The following is a 16,808-nucleotide window of genomic DNA, read 5'->3' on the forward strand; positions in this document are numbered from 1 at the left end:
GAACTGATAGTGCTGGTCTTGTATCATGAAGCTGAGGTATTTTCTGTGCGTCGGCAACATTGAAATATGAAAGTATGCATCTTTCATGTTCAATGTTGCCATGTAATTCCCCGTGCGAGTAGGGGAATTACCTCTTGCAGAGTGACCATAGGAAACTTTTGGGGCTTCACAAATTTGGTCGCTGGATGCAAATCTTGTACAGGGTGCATGGCGAGATCCTTTTTGGGTACAAGGAAGTACACTGAATAAATACCCTTATTTACCTGTAGAAGAAGAGGTACAACCTCTATGGCACCCTTTTCCTGCAGGGTTTTGACCTCTTGTAGCAGGATGTGCAGATGTTCTGGCGTCAGGCGTCTTGCTCGTGGCAGTCTGAACTGGGGGGTCTGGCAGAATTCTATACAGTACCCGTGGGCACAGTCTTTAGCACCCACTCGTCTGTAGTTATACCCTCCCATGCTTGAAGAAATTACGCTAGCCGGCCCCCGACCAGGGATGCATGGGAGGGGACCAGGAACAGCGGGTCATTTCTGGCCAGAGAGCCTCGAGGGATAGAATTCCAGCCCCTTCCTTTACCACGTCGTTGCCCCCTTATGGCATATGAGGTGGTGTAGCTGCTGGTTCCTTGAGGAGAGGACCAGTTATTTCCCAAGCCGTATTGATTTTGAGGGAAAAGTTGTCAACGAAAGGAACGGTTATTCCCACTCCCACTTATTTGTGAAGGTCTCTGGGTGATCTGATGCAGAGTCATAAGGGTGTCATGCTCCTTCTTTGCAGTTTCAAGGGCTTCATCCTCTGCCTTTCCAAATAAATGTGTTTCTTCCACTGGTTTATTTATAAGTGAAGCTTGTGTTTCTGGCTTGAAACTAGAGTTCCTTAGCCATGCATACCTTTTCAGGAGGGTACCCTGAACCAAAAACCTTCCGGCCGTCTATGCTGCATCCAAAGTATTATTTTAGCATACTTTGGTTAACTTGCCTGCCCACTACCACTGTTGAGAGCAGACGGCCTTGCAGCGGTTCAGGGACTTCTTGAAGGCCCTCCTCTAGCTGGGCACATTGTGCATCAGCATAGTTGGGCAACAAAGTTTGCGATGCGAGTGGGGTAAACCGCCGCCGCAGTGATCCTTTTCCTCAGAGCGTAAAGTCTCTTACACTCCTTGTCATGGGGTGCCTCCCAGTAGATAGGGGAACCCCTGCTCCTTTCATGGTAGTTGTCACAACCAGTGAATCTGGAGAAGAATGACCCCTGATGTAGAGGGGGAGGGTCGTAAATGTTTTTTCTAGCCTTGTATTCAGTGCTTTAGTAAGTGGAGGTGTTAATAAAGAAGGGGTCAATGGCTCTTGATTGAATTTAGTGGAGGAATAGCTTGGCTGGCAGGTGGTTTTTCTTTTAAAATATCCTCCACAAAAATCTGCCTCCGGAACGGCCTGAGTAGCAATGGTGAAGTGTTCCGCTGCTTTCCTCAAAATGGCGTTGAAAGCCATTTGATCGTAAACCCGGGGAGGCCTGTCGAGTGGGTGTGGTTGGAGGGGAGTCCAAGCGAAGGCATCCGGTTGCGGTGTTGGTGTAGTTGACTGCCAAGGGCGAGGATCAATGGGGTCTGGGTCTACTCCCCAACTCTCAGTGGGGTCCAAATGAACCTCCTCAGAATCAGCCAAGGGATCTTCATTTTGAGCTTCCTCCTCACTGAGGTCATAAATATATTCCTCCTCTTCTTCATCTTGAGTAGGGTCAAAGACCCTCTGCAGCTTGGCCACAGGGAGAAGGGGATTTTCATCCCTAGATCTCTTGGGTGTGGACTTCTCAGAGTTCCACAAACCTCTGTAGCCTGTCAAGGCATCCTTCAAATTGTTCTCTGGTCCAAACAGATGAACCAGAGTAGTCCAGGAGTGGAAAGGGCTCTTCTAGTGGATTTTCTCTCTGTAACCGTCCCTTTGAGAGCTTCCAAAAAGTCTTTCTGGGGTTCCGATGGTTGATGTGTGTCGTTTTGTCTGTGGGCCTTTCCGTAGGTTCCGGTAAATCCTTCGGCCCATCTCTGGATTTCGATGAATCCTTGAACCGATGCTTATGAGAATCAGCCAAAATGATCCTGGCAATGCTTTCGGTAATCACTTCAGAATCGTGAAGTTCTAAAGTTCGGGTCTCTGGTTGCGAGACTACTTTCGGCAGAACCTGGGCCTTTTCAGGCGTGGACGATTTCTTTCGATGCGTCTCGACGGATTCCAGAGCATTGGGGGCAGCGCCCTTCGATTTGGAGGGCCCAGTCCCAAGACATTTCTGCAGTTGCAGGGAGGGCTGCTGATCCAGATGGTCGGCAGGCAGGCCCGAAGTTATTGGTGTGCCTGTTGGCACTATGGATCGTTACGACTGTTTCGTCGAAGATGTCCTTGGGGTTGTGTTTTTAGTGTGTAAAGCTTGTGCGTCTTTGTCACCGGGGTGTACATTCCCCATAGCAGGACCAGAGTCTTGCCTCGCGGGGCCGGGGACATACGACGCCGAGCGAGAGTGCTCCGCCTAGAGGTCAATCACCTTGGAATCAGAGGCTTGTTAGTCACTCAGCCCCTCGTCACAATCGGCAGTTGTGGCAGTGGGAGAGCTAGATTCGGCCTGCGACATTCCGTAGGCCACCCACCGCTTAACACAGTGCTCCTTCAAAGTTTTCAGGCGCAGGAGCTTGCAGGCCACACAAACCACCTTGTTGTGGTTAAGGGGCAAACACAGATTACATTTACGGTGTTTATCATTCCAAGGAAATTTGGCTTTACAAGAAGGACAAAAACTACATGGAGTCCTCTCCTTTGCTGAGGGAATAGAAAGTGACAAAGAGACCCAACGAACAAAGAGAGAAAAGGGAAAGGCGTTCTCAGAAAGGGAAATGTACACCCCGATCCCACTCTCCCTACTGTGTAGGCCAGAAGGCCTGGTCACGTGGTCGGCTGCACCGACCGGAACACTGTCCGTCGAAGAACCGTCTTTGGCAGAGACCTGGAAACAGCCGTCAATCGAAGGGACAGTAGGGTAATAATTTCTTTTTTCATTTGTTTATTACAAACATTGAAAAAAAAATCATCATACATATTCAGAAAAACACATGTTCAAAGTACACCATCACATCGCCTTGAGAGCGACTCATCTTCTGTGAGTTTGCAAAGTCTTTTATAGCACTAGAAAAACCACCACCTTATGTCAAAACTGCAGGGGTCGGAGCTAAACTGCTATTTATGCATTTCGGAGGACCAGCTTTCCAGACGAGTGACCATTGCTTCTAGGAAAAATGTTAATGCTATGGTTAATTTTGGGTCTGTCTCATCGAACATCATCTGCCATCATTCTTCAGCACTTGTCCTTTACATTATGAATTTTCCATAGTGGAGGGTTCTTTACTGTCTAAGTGCTGCACAGACTAGTGTCAGGTGTTTTAATGTTTCTTTAGTGCAATTACACAATCTACATAATTTACAGGACGTTTTAGCGTTTGACCAGATGTTTGTCCTTTCTTTCGTTTTAAACAAGTTTAGACCGATCATCATAGTTGCTAGGAACATTTTCCATGACGTTGTACGTCTTTCTTCGGTTGCTGGTCTCACACCAGTCTCTTCTCCACAACATCTTTTTGACATGATTAGGGTTGTTGTGCAACGTCTCAGTGTTGGTGTCTAGTTCCACTAGAAAGGCTTTGCAGCGCTCTATCCACAGGGCCAGTACACAGTTCTTGTTATTAGTGTCTAGGTTTTCAAGGATCTTGTCCTGTGGCAAAATGTCCTTCATGATCATTTTCCGATAAAGGCCGAGTGTGTTCCAACATACTCTCGTGTTAATGGAAATCAAGCTGAGTTCGTAGCGAATACACGCTGTCGGAGTGCCCCTGGGTAACCCCAGTACTCTGGACCAGAAGTTAGTTTCCGGCATGTTCCATAAGTCCGCCGAGCATCCTATGGGCGCATTCAGCTCCATAAGTTAAGGCTAGAGTTGCTTTTTGTTTAAAAAAGGCCAGGACAGTGAGCAGCGAGTATTTCCCATATTTTTTGTTTAGCACTGCTGCCTGCGTGGCTAACTGTCGACATTTCAGTTTGATGTTTTCGACCCAGGGGCCATCATTTAGGCTGGAACTGATCTGCATCCCCAGGTACCGCGTGTGCATTGTGGTTTTTTAGCCGAGTTTCGTCTACATGCCAATGGAATGCAGACCGCTTAGCCCATTTAAGATCTTTGAGAACTAGTATTTCGGACTTTGCTGTATTAATGCTCAAGCCGTTCTCATTGACATACCGTGCCAGAGCGTTTAGTTTTCTCTGTAGGCCCACAGGTGTTAAATCTAGTAAGAATAAGTCATCGGTGTAAAGCAGGTGAATTATATGGGACCCGTTGATTTTAGGTGAGAATGATACCACGCTATCAATGGTTTGGTCAAGTCAGAAAGAAATAAGCTAAAAATGATGGCTGCAAGTGGGCAGCCTTGCTTGACACCATACTGCGTTTGGATTGGGGCGGAAAGTTTGCCAGAGCAATCGAGTCTAATCCTGATTTCAGTCTTAGTGTGCAACTCTTGTATGGCTGCCAATAGACTTGGAGGGCACTTCCACTTTACTAATTTCGCCCATAGCAGTTCACGGTCAATGCTGTCAAACACGTGTGCGTCAGATCGATTATTGCAAGGTAAGTTTTGCTCCTAGTTCTTATCGCCTCCATCTTTAGAATGTTAACAATTAATAGGTACAAACTGCAGCCTACACCCTTAACAAAGCCTGTTTGTCTCGGATCAATGCGTTAGTGGTCACGCTCCATGTTGTCAGCTTGATTTTCAATAATGGAGCATATATTTTGCTCAGAACATCTAAAAGCGCAATCGGTCGGTAGTCTTTTGGGTTTGACCTGTTGCCCTTTTTAAAAAGAGGGACAATGATTGCAGATCAGAAAGAAAAAAAATCCTTTCACTGCAACTCTTGGTTTTCGAACGAGCTCCAAACCCTTGGTTCACAAAAGCGTCAGGCTCAAAAAAATTGGCAAGCCAACCCCAATTACTCAAATAAGAACAACTTCAAACAGATAGCTCTCCAATACAAAGAAGCTATTATTGCAGCAAAAGCTAATTCCTTAAACGACAGGCTCTCCAAGGCCAACTCACAAGCCAAAGAGATATTCACTATCTTCGACGAGATGGTCACACCTCCTACCAGTACAGATGAGATCATCAAAGACAAAACATGGTGTGCAAGCATTCAGTCTGCAATGCTCAACAAAATAGATCTCCTCCAAAAAAGAATCAAAGACCACTGCAAAGCTCTTCCGAACCAAAAGACAAAGTGTCTCACACGAGCTAAGCATAATGATTTCCACCATTCCCAATTCTTCTTTAGAGACACCACCGAATCCGAGGTCATAGATCTCATTAAACATCTCAAACCTTCTCTCTGCAAAGGAGACATATGCCCCCCTAAAATTATTAAGGAATGTGCCAAAGACCTTGCCCCCCCTCTTAATTGCCTTCATCAATGCTTCTTTCCGAACAGGTATTGTTCCCGACAGTCTCAAAGAAGCTTGGGTACGCCCCCTTCTAAAAAATAAAAAGAAATACAAATAAAACAAATTAGACCCAGCCCAGCCCACCAACTACAGGCCTATAACATCAGTTCCCTTCCTCCTTAAAATCCTGGCCAAGGCAGCCCACAACCAGCTCAAACCATACATAGAATCCAACTCCATACTGGGTAAAAGACAATCTAGATTCCAGAAAGATCATGGAACTAAAACTGCCTTACTAGACCTAAAAAAAACAAATTACCCAGATCATGGACAAAGTTAAGCCTGCCCTCCTCCTCCTTCTTCATCGGCAGCCTTTGATCAGGTTGATCATAAGACCCTTACTACCCATCTTACTCAGGCAGCCCAATTTTCCAAACCAGCAGCCTCCTGGATTACCGCCTTTCTGGAAGGCAGAGCTATGAAGGTGTTCAACATAGCAAACGCCAACCACTCGACTCTCTGGGTATAGCATATACAAATTATGCTGACAATACCCAAGTACTCCTACCACTATCTGGCTCCTATCATCAAGACGCCATAGCTTTACACAAAATCTATGCTACAATCCAAGCATGGATGGCTGTCAATGGATTATGCCTTAACGGGGTTAAGACTGAAATTCTTATCATCGGCCAGAAAGCCACATTAGCCAAGTTAAATTCTCAATACTCCAACTTTAACATAGACAATTCCATCATCACAATCTCATCCTCTGTCAAGACACTAGGTGTGTACATTGATGCCAACTTTATCAATGAACAAACAAGTTGGCGCCATCACCTCCACGTCAGCATACAGCACCAAACTCATCAATGCCATAAAACCATACCTCTCTAAACCCAACTGCCTTGCAATAGCCAGAGGAACCATAGGCGCCAAACTACTATTGCAATGCTCTCCTAGCAGGCACCTCCTCCAAAAACACTACAAACTACACAAAACAATGCTCTTAGAGCTGCTATGAGCATCCCCAGAAGAGAACATACCTCACAAGCTACACAGTCAGCGCAGTGGCTCCAGGTCAAAGACTGCATTACATTCAAAATGCTCACTATCACGCACAGATGCATCAACAACACAGCGCCCACATACCTATCAGAATCTATATCTAGAACCGCCTCTGCACGCCCCACTAGAACACAGTATACCAACCAACTTCACACCCCTTGCATCCGTAGAGTCAAAGCCGGGGGGATAGGCTTTTCATACATAGCACCTGCACTGTGGCACACACTCCCAGCCACTTTTAGAGCTGAAACCTCTATCCATGCCTTCCGTAAAAATCTCAAAACCACCCTCCTTAACTAACTCTCCTCCACCATTTTACCACTCTTTTCAAATTGTATTTTGTAATAGAACTGTAATCTAATTATGTATAAAAAACGTTTTAATTGTCTACTATATCATAATTGTCAATAAGTGTAATGACAACTGTATAACTCTGTAACTAAGTATGTTAATTTGCTGTAACAAGTGCCACAATGCCCCAGGGCTGTTGCGTGCTATACAAATACGGATAAATAATATAAATAAATACATTTCTTTCATTTGTGATTTTCTTCAACAGGGCATAACAAAAGTCAGACCATATTTGAGGGTTTTTCATAAGTGTTAGGTTTGTAAGGCCATCCAGGCCGAGCGCCCGTGATGAGCTTATTCTGTTGATTGTTGCAAGAATGTCTTCTTTTGCAAAGATCAAGTCCCAGTGAACCGGTAGGGGACCTAACGTATCTTGAGCGGGGCCTTTTTTGATGTATGTTACCCAGTCGTTTTCGGTTACCATGTTGGATTGCAGGGCTGCTTGAGGGCCAGATAGATAATTGATGAGGCTCAAAAACTTGCACGTTTTATTTTTCATTTTTAGTAATCATTACTTCTGCATTCTTCTGCACCATCGTTGCTTTATGTACTTTAAGCCAGTTTTTATAGGCTTGTTTTATGGCTTTAGTTCTGACCACCTTATCGCGGTTATGCATTTTACTACACGCTCCAATATCGCCTCTCATTTTGCGCTTTTAAAAAAAAAAAATTTAAGAGCCTCAAGATCAAACATGTGGCGGTTTTTGAAGCCACGATTTTTTAAGATCTTGATTTTTCCCTTAACCTTCTCCAATATTTGATGATATTCGAGTTGACAATTCGCGTTCTGGTAGGCGTGCTTTATCATTTTTGTCTCTGCCTAAGTGAGTTGTAAGCGGACATGACTTGATTTGACAGGTAAGTCAAGATTCCATTTCTACTTCTCGTTAGACACTGACGGCCATAGATAATATTACATAATTATGATCGGTTTCGACCGTATGCCTCACTTGTAGCTTCGTTACGTTTATGTGCACAGCCTCTGAGACGAAAAAGTTGTCCAACGTGGATTCTTGATGAAGTCTCTTCCAGGTTGCTCTTGCCGGTATGTCACCTATAGGGTTCCCATTCAGCATGTGCATGTTTCGGCTTTCCATCTATGTGGACCATTGGAAGGCTGCTTTAGAAGAAGCTAAGATGTTTTGTTGTTTTTTTGTGTTCACTTACAGGCAGTTTATTTTTAAGTCTCCACAAGATTTTTGGGGCTGCTTCCCTTTCGTAAATAAGAGCTACGATGTTCGTTATTTGGTCAATGAATAAGGGAACCCCAGTGGCCTTGTGTTGCCAGTACATGTTGATAATATAAAAGGTGTTACTTTTTCAGTTTTTTGGCATTTTGAGCCTGCAACAGTGCCGTTTGAATATATGGCGTGGGATAATGCGCGCCTATGATTTTAAATCCAGAACCTTTACGTACTAACGTCATGAGCCCAGCCATATGTCTGCCCTTAAGTTTAATGGCAGGTTTGAAGGCAATTTCAAAAGCGTCTATAGTCGGGTAAGTGGATAGCCAAGTTTCTTGTGCACACATTATGTCATGTCCCTCCAGCCGGTTAGACTGTGACAAGTGTGCAAAGCCCTGAGCGTTCCAACAGGCAACAGTTGTGCAGGCCTTCGGAGTCATGTCATGACATTAGCTTTGATTCTGATCTGCAAAAGCTTTCGAAGGCCATCTCCTGTCGTTATCGCCTCCAACGAGAGGACAAGTGACTGCCAAGCTCATACCATTCGCTGCGGGTATGATATCCTGAGCAGAAGTGATTTAATTTGTTCAATTGAGTGGGGCAATGCTACTCTGGATAGTGTGGCATTCGCGAGATTTCCTCCCCTGCACTAATCTTTCCAAAACTAGCATGACGAGCATTATTTTTAAGTCAAAGAGAGTCGACATTTTCTGCGTTTTCTGATAAATTGTTCTTCATCCCATGTAGATTAGGGCCGGACCTGCCGCTAATAAGATGTTGCATAGGATTCGGAAGTCGATATGCAATCTTACAACGTCATTCCATTTTTCTTTGAAAGTCCATAACTTTTATGTTGTTCGATTAGATCATCCGCAAAGTCGGACATAATTGAGCAAGCACAGCACGTTCTTTCGGTTTAGGGCAAAGTCGTCGCTGCTGTGTTCAATACGTTCCAATACTAGACAGTATTTGTCGAACAATTGCTTAGTGGCCACTGCGCTGGCACTGTGATGTGGATTCCTCCCAGCTTGATCTCTCGCCGGGTGCTGTGCTTGGTGCGCAGAAGGTCCGTTTTGTGTATTGGACTTTCCGATTGACTTGGATTCAAGTTTTTGTGATGCGGGGATGTTTGCTTTCGCCGATGTAGAGGGCCAATAGCCCAGCTGCAGGTCCGGTACACTCTCCACTGGACATTTCTCGGCTAGCTTTTCCCAATTTTGGCACATTGTTGTAAACAAGGGACTTCTGGGATTCTTGAAATTTGCGGTCATGGGAAGAGCAGCCATGACTAAAAGAGCACACTCGGGTGGGCCCAACAACTCCAGGAATCGGTGAGTGTTTCGAGGTCATCTGAGGTATATCTTCAGGCGACACAGACGAAGTATCTTGAGCTGGGATTATCTCGGTTACATCATCCTCATAGGTTGAAAAGTGAAGCAGGTTAATCGAGTTGTCAGTGTTAGGTGAGGGTATGACAGAACTTTATTTGCTTATGATCAACAGCTTTAGGGTCACTCAGGGCCAAGGTCCCAGTTTGACCTCGAGATTGCTCCGCCTGTACGGTAAAGCAAACTTTTTTAATGTTTCTAAGAAATGTTCTAGAGCTGTTGGTTATTCAACCTTTTTTTGCTTTAACATTTTTTATTTTTTTACTAGTACTACTTTCGCACCACTCGGCTTATCCACATCTTTTGGGTTACGACTGAATATAGGAAACACGTAAGCGTTTGCAACATCTGTTGTACCAACATCTGAACCCAGCTCCGGGAGCCCATCATTTAGAGATGTGTGTTCTTCAGAGGTGGTAGGAATTTGCATATCTGTCTTTGCTCTTTTATTTACTGATTGTGCACTTGTTAAGGCTTCGGCAAAGGACTCAATTTTGGTGCCGCAAAGCGTATGAACTTCCTTCACATCTACAGCTTTCGAGGGTTCCGTCGTGGTCCTGATACACAACAAAGTGGTCAGTTCTCGTTTTTCCTTGTCTGTATTCAATTCTTGTGTGAGCCGTGGTGGATCCTTAACGCCGAAGACTTCCGGTGGTTCAGTCATAGGTCTGTGTGGTATAGAAGTGATTGCTTTGCGTGTGTGCAGATAGATGTTTGGTTCCTGTATCGAGGTATACTAGCCTGCATATCTGAAAGAGTTTGCGCTAGGCACATAAGAGACGAACAACGGACGTGCATTGCAGTTGTGTGGTTTTAGAAGGCGGAGTGCTTCCTTGCCAACCTCTGCCAACAATTTTTTGCCGGAACTGTTGTTCTGTTTCTGGTCTGCTACTGCCGCCAGAGAAGAGTCGATTTTATTAGTGGATTCGTGAATCAACTGTTTAAAAAGGTTGTTGTCACATTCTAAGTTCAGCATCTTTCAATTCATCAAAGCAACCAGTGTACTTAGGTCATTCACACTGTCTTTCATTGGCTCGTAGATTTTAATGAACGGGCAAATCATCATCGACATGGAAGATATCGGGATCGGTTGCAGATCGTGAAAGATTTTTTTGGACGGTGCCCTCTAAGGTGACGGGGGCCTCAGGTCTACGAGGGTAGGCCTGGTGTTGTAGGCGCCAATTTTTTGTGAAATCTCTTTCCTTAAGTGATGATTCACTGGACGAGACGTTGGATGATGATTTGCGGTTATACTGTGGTCATGACAATGTAACTACAGTCACTGCCTTTCCGTCGCTTCTTTCAGTAGGCAAGTTGTTATGGCCGAGTTGCAGCTTTTGTAGGCTCTGTTTTTTGTGAGGTTTTTGTTGTGAGCAATTAATCCCAGTAGAGTCACTATCATCAAGCCGCCTACGTTTAGAAAACCCACTTTGGCACTTGTTGCTGACGAGTGGTTTTGTCACCAACCTGCATTTCGATTCCTGTCAGATTGATGTCTGTTGGATCTCCAGTGTTTTTCCCAGTTCTTGATTGGTTAAGTTTTGTCAGATGTTGCAGTAATTTATTAACCACTTAAAGCAAATTTTTCCTTGTTGGTTTTTTACAGGGAACCGACGTTCCAGCTCTTCAGCTTCATTCAGAAAGCAGCCAGGAAGAGCAGTGGGCCCTTAACGGGCTGCTTTACTGCAGCAACTAAGGCTTGTATAGATGTATAGTTCTCGGCCTTGTTACTTTCCTGGCATAGATTGAGCGTTCTGGCATTCATCAGCGGATAAGTCAAGTGTCATTAAGTGGACCTTTCACTATGGATGAACTCGGCTCGTCGGGATTTTCGGGCTCACACATATATACAAAGACGTATCCTGCGCCAGTGCTTGATTTAGCATCGACTCAGCAGTGCAACTGAGCCTCTTTGGTGAATGTTCCGTGAGAGCCTCACGCAGGGACTCCTCATTTTGTGGGGGGTATGTGAATTTTAGCAAACCGTTTCCAGTTTTCATTGATGTTAGGACATGTTGGTCCGTTTGACCCACGGCCCAACATGTAGGAGTGGGGAGAGCCTCCCAATTCTGAGCCGGTGTTTCCGACGCCGAAAAAAAGGGTGTATGAGGGGGTTAAAGAGCCCTTGTTTTACAGTCCCGTTTCAGTAAGCCAAAACACTGAGGTGCCCCAAGAGACCTTCCAGCCATCACCTTTCTGTTTTGCTAAAGTCACCCCGAGTGGGACGGGTATGCCCAGATGTGGATCCCGAGGCTGCCGGGCCTAGAGACCCAAGCTACTCCTCACTGATGACGCCCAACAAGGCTGAAACATGTCTGGGGATTCTTGTGGTCTCGTGCAGAAGGGATGTGACCTAGCACTTCGGGCTGGACTGCCCCTTTTGGGGTAGGACCAAGGCTGATTTGCATTTGGTTTTTCCCCTTCTGTAATGGCTTGGCAGGCTGAAAAACGATGGTCTGGAGGGTTGCCCACAGCTTTGCCCGTGGTTACGATTAATTCAAAACCTTCCAGCCATCACCTTTCTGTTTTGCTAAAGTGCCCCAAGAGACCGCCACGCTAGCACTTGCAGCGGGGGTATGCCCTGGCGTTTGAACACACGACCAGCCTTCGAGCACGCATCTATGATCAAAGCAAGTCGAGCAGGCGGAGCAAACACCAAGAACTCTGCTTCGTGGTCACAGGTGCAACTCTCCAGAGGTGTCAGATCAGGCAGGGTCTGTCCGTTTGGGGGGAGATCTCCAAAACTCTCCAGTGTCAACATATGTTTTTGTGACTCTTGTGAGCTGATCTGAGTGATCAGAAGTATCGGGGGTGGACCTGCCAGTATCAGGCCAGAGGGTTGTGTTCTTGCTGTTCGAATTGGGGCCAATGCCCCCAGTGTTATTTTCAGGAATGGCAGGGCATAGACTTACTTGATGTTGTAGTACACCGCCAAGCACTTCACCAATGGCAGCAGAGCCTGACGTGCCTCGCCATACTTGCAGTTGTATGTGCGGTTGTTGTAGCAATCTCCCCTTGGAACGCGTGGCTGCCTGAGAATTAGTACGCATTTCCATTCTTCTCAGTGAGACTGCCTCTTCCGCTCCTCCCTCGACTTCCAAGACTCTGCAGACTCCGCGTTCGCTCTGCGAAGAGTCGTGGGTCTTATGGTGTCACCAGCAAAGATTTGCTCTGCCTCCAGGCAAAAGCAATGGAACGTTCCTGTCAGCACTGCACGATTCAAAAGACTCCAAGACTCAGCAGACCAATATATGACCAAAGGTCGAAGAAAACAATAGCAATTTCTCCGGCCGAGCTCTGCATAAGGCGACCAGTATGCTGGGTGGAAAAAACAATCTGAGGGACCACGACGCGTGAGCAATTTTGGGTACACTACATGTCACGTTAGGGATAGTGTTACAGGCATGCCAATTTCGACGTCCCCTTTCGATTCTCGAAAGGCAAGATGCAATACTCTGTCGGACTATATGCACAGCATGTGATTCTAAACAGATTAACAAGCATCAGAAATATTAATTTACAAGAACAAAAAACTGAAAAAAGTAAAACAGCAGTATCACTGATGAAGTTTCACTCCATCAAGGCAAGGAAAGTATTTGAAAAGGCTTTAGCGGTCAGCAGTTCAGGGTCATCCACTCATTGCCAATTTGGAAAAGGGCTGAATAGGTGAATGGGAATACTAAACGTCACATGGTTTACCCAAAAGTCATCTGTACTTCCCAATCTGATGAAAGGGGAATTGTCAGAAATGCATGTTTATCTATGAAATATTCAGTGCTGGAGAAGCTTAGTTTCCCTTGCTTATTGCACTATATAACAACCGCAAAAAATAATCAAGCCCCTTGAGTGTTTAAAGGAGATGGCAGAGAAAGGAAGACAGGATTCACACAGTATATCATCTAACCAAAGAAGATGTTCTCACACGGGTGAGTGAGGGATTGATGTGGCGGTGGGGAGTGGAAAATCAGCCCACAATGGTGTTTACAAAATGCCTTGCAGAGACCGAAATGTTTGTTTGATGACAATCCATAGGAAAATGCCTCTGGAAAACCACTTTGTGCTGTCCTTACTGCGTGGGTATGAATAAGTGGCGCAACGATCATTGGTCAAATGGGGCCTTATCCCCCTCCTGAAACGTTGGCTTATGTTGACTTGACCAGACTCACGTACACGGCCGTCGAGGCAGGACAGGACACTGAAGATGAAAGGTGCTTGGGGCAGCACTGTTAAAGGTCTGGCAATTACGAACGTAAAGCATTTAATGGTTAGCAACTATGTTCGTATACATACATTTTTAGGCAATTGAAATAGTGATGGGATGTTAGCACTTGTGAGTGATTGGAAGGGTAGGAGGGGACCGAAAACAACTCATTTTCAAAGCAGTCCTTACGAATCTGGTTTCAGACTTTATGAGCAGAGACAACGGCTTTTAACATTGAAGATTCAGCAAAAGAGGTCTTAATGTATAAAGAAATGACATTCCCAAAAACAAGTAAGTTTTCCCCCTTGGTACGCATACCAGATATTGGGTGGAAACCTTTTAGTGCATTACTCTGTAAGAAAAACGACTGATGCAAATCTTTCCTCATCTCTTGGTTGAAGTCGAGGGCACCCTAATTAGCCAGATTATGAAGAGCCCTCTCAGGTATAACGGACGACTCAGAACGAACTTTGAAGACCAAATATATTTCCGTAGATGAAGCCCTGAAAACTTATTTGATAGAAAAACGGGGCTTGTTCCAAGAGCCACTTTAGCGTTAAAAGCCCAGCGTGAGCATCTTAATCGGCAACAATCTGCAGCTCCCGAGACTAGCAGATTTGACTACCGGCAAGCAAGCAATTTTCATTTTGAATGCATCCAATTGTTGCTGTTAGGGAAAATATCCCATAAATCTTACCTGCCACAATTGCCCCCCACCAGGGCAGCCCGAGTTCCAAGTGCAAGTATTCCAGAATGTTCTGCACCATTCCCACTGGTGTGCTGTGGCACAGGCCTAGCTCGGCTAACGTCAGTTCTCTAGCCGGCTCCAAAACATCAGTCACTGTTGTGGCAGCAGTATTGATGGGCCAGGGTGCATCGAGGTTAATTGGGGAGGGTGCTGGGGGCACCGGTGGGTCTGTCATGTCAAGAACCTGGAGAGATTTGATTTTGATATTTATTAATTAATTTACATTTAATACTTAAAACTTTACAATTTGAAACATATTAGTCATAGCTATATAATTATCAGCTAAAACAGAGAAAACTAAAATTCAGAATTGATTAAATCATCATTAACATGAGGCAGAATCAATTTCATAAGCATAACAACCCAAAACATACATTATGCATAAGGTTGTACTCAGCAATCGGGACATTTATCAACCTTAAGACCAAAGGTGAATCTTAGATCCCCTCAGGAGACATTCCTAATGAACCTAAAATATTTGAAATCTTTAATATTATAAATACCAGCCGTCTAAGGCTTCTACATTAATATCAATTAATATAAGTGAAAAATTGTCAACTAAGGGAATCCAAACATCAAAATATTACATAACACACAGTAGTCAGCCGTACTTTATTCCCAAGGTAATACCCCACAATCTGTAGAGAGCTAGCTGCACCCTCTCCTCAGTATTAAGATGATAAGTACAAAGTGTCCAGTTTTATAGATTCGTAACTATGCACGAATCCCCCTTGCATGGTCATAATAGCCAGACCTAAATAAGAACACTCCGTAAACAGATGTTTTGCTGTCTCTAACAAGACCCCGCTATTACAGGTGCGGCAGGTCCATTCCCAACACAGGATGTTGTACTTGCCCCACAGGTTGCCAGTAGAGGAAGTTGGTTAATCCTGTTTCAATAGAAACCACCTAACAGCGGAGCTTGGACACTGCATCAAGTATCTTTGTGCCTGTTACATTTGTAACTTCTACATAAGTTCTTAAGGTTGAAAAGTGAGAATAGTTATTGGTCCAGTCCCCCAGTTTTAGTTTTCTTTTAAATATATGTTTCAGAGTGGTAAAACTGGTACCACGTTTAAAATCTGAGGTCCAAGCCATATTTAGACAAAGCTTGTCAATCAAGTTATTAAAATCTTTACCTTTAGTTACCCTTCCCAAGCCTTTAGGTGTCCTCATCAGGAGAAGTAATTGGCATTTCGGGCTAGAGTTAGTTTTTAAATATAACATCCCCTGGTTGGCCATAATCAGGTCTTTTAGAGTTACCAGGCCAAGCACCAACATAATATACTCAATTTGTGTTGAAGATGGCAGTTTAAGGATCCTTTTCCAGAATAGCCCTCGATACTATCAAGCCATCAGAAGTCCACCATAGCCAAGGCATCAAGGCCTTAAAGGGCCATCGAACACAAACATTGGGTCTAAAGGTTAAGTACCCTTTCAAACATATAGCCTGCCGTATAGTTCGCAAACTTGCCTAGCACCTTTTCTAACACACCAAAACTGGTATTAAACACAGGGCATTTTATTGTCTTAGGGGCAGCAACCATGACCTTGGTTTTACCATATTTATTTGTAGATCGTTGACCACAGTATACTCTACCAGCTTAGCTAACATTGCCCTTGCTCCACTAAATGTATGATTAAACAGTACAAGATAGTCCACGTACAGCATACACGAGACAGTCCACCGCCCCCACCTTAGGGCAATAACCTGTAACTTGATTAAAGAGTAGCGGGAGGTGAGATGTGTATATGCTGTACAACAGAGGGGCCAGGGTGCATCCCTGCTTAACTCCCATACTTGTCCATACTAGGGATGTTAAACCACCCTGGTCATCCAACCTTATCTGCACCATCACCTCATAGCGTAGACCCTTAAGAATACTCAGTAATTAATCAAGCAGTGCCCCCCCCCATTGTTCCATTTAACCCAACAGCTTTTCATGGCACACACCGTCAAAGGCTGCCTGGAAATCTACAAAAATAGGAGTACAATGCAGCCCCCCCACACCTCCCCCGCTGGGAGACGATGCTTCCCTATAAAGGAAATCCATTTGTATTATATTGGGAGAGGTGCCACACCCCGGGCGAAACCCTGTCTGTGCGAAGCTTAACATTTTAGCTTTGTCCACCCAACGTTGCAAGGAACCTAGCACGAAAGAAGTAAATCATTTTCCAGTAGAATACTTGATACTTATGCAGAGAATATGATGTGGCATTTATAACTCGCCTATACACAAGTGTTTCAAGGCACGATAATAGCATCTACCAATACTTAACTTCTTACTAATTTAGAAAACATGCATTCATTCTTATATTATGGGTTTCAAAACATTTGTTTTCATTGTAATGTGCAAAGTAGAACTTGCCAAACTGTTAGTCCAGGTATAAAATAAAACAAT

The 16,808-nt window shown here is 44.6% G+C and overlaps 1 protein-coding gene across 1 annotated transcript in view; it reads right to left on the reverse strand.

Annotated features, from left to right (window-relative positions):
* Positions 1-16,808, reverse strand: part of OXA1L (OXA1L mitochondrial inner membrane protein) — a 293,484-nt gene that overhangs the window by 153,075 nt on the left and 123,601 nt on the right. The window contains exon 3 of the mRNA XM_069633865.1: positions 14,356-14,590. Coding sequence (XP_069489966.1) covers positions 14,356-14,590 — 235 coding nt within the window. The remainder of the gene's footprint in view (positions 1-14,355; positions 14,591-16,808) is intronic.

The sequence above is a fragment of the Ambystoma mexicanum genome, chromosome 13 (genome assembly GCF_040938575.1).
Source record: "Ambystoma mexicanum isolate Mex_15411 chromosome 13, UKY_AmexF1_1, whole genome shotgun sequence".
In the NCBI taxonomy this organism is placed as follows: Eukaryota; Metazoa; Chordata; class Amphibia; order Caudata; family Ambystomatidae; genus Ambystoma; species Ambystoma mexicanum.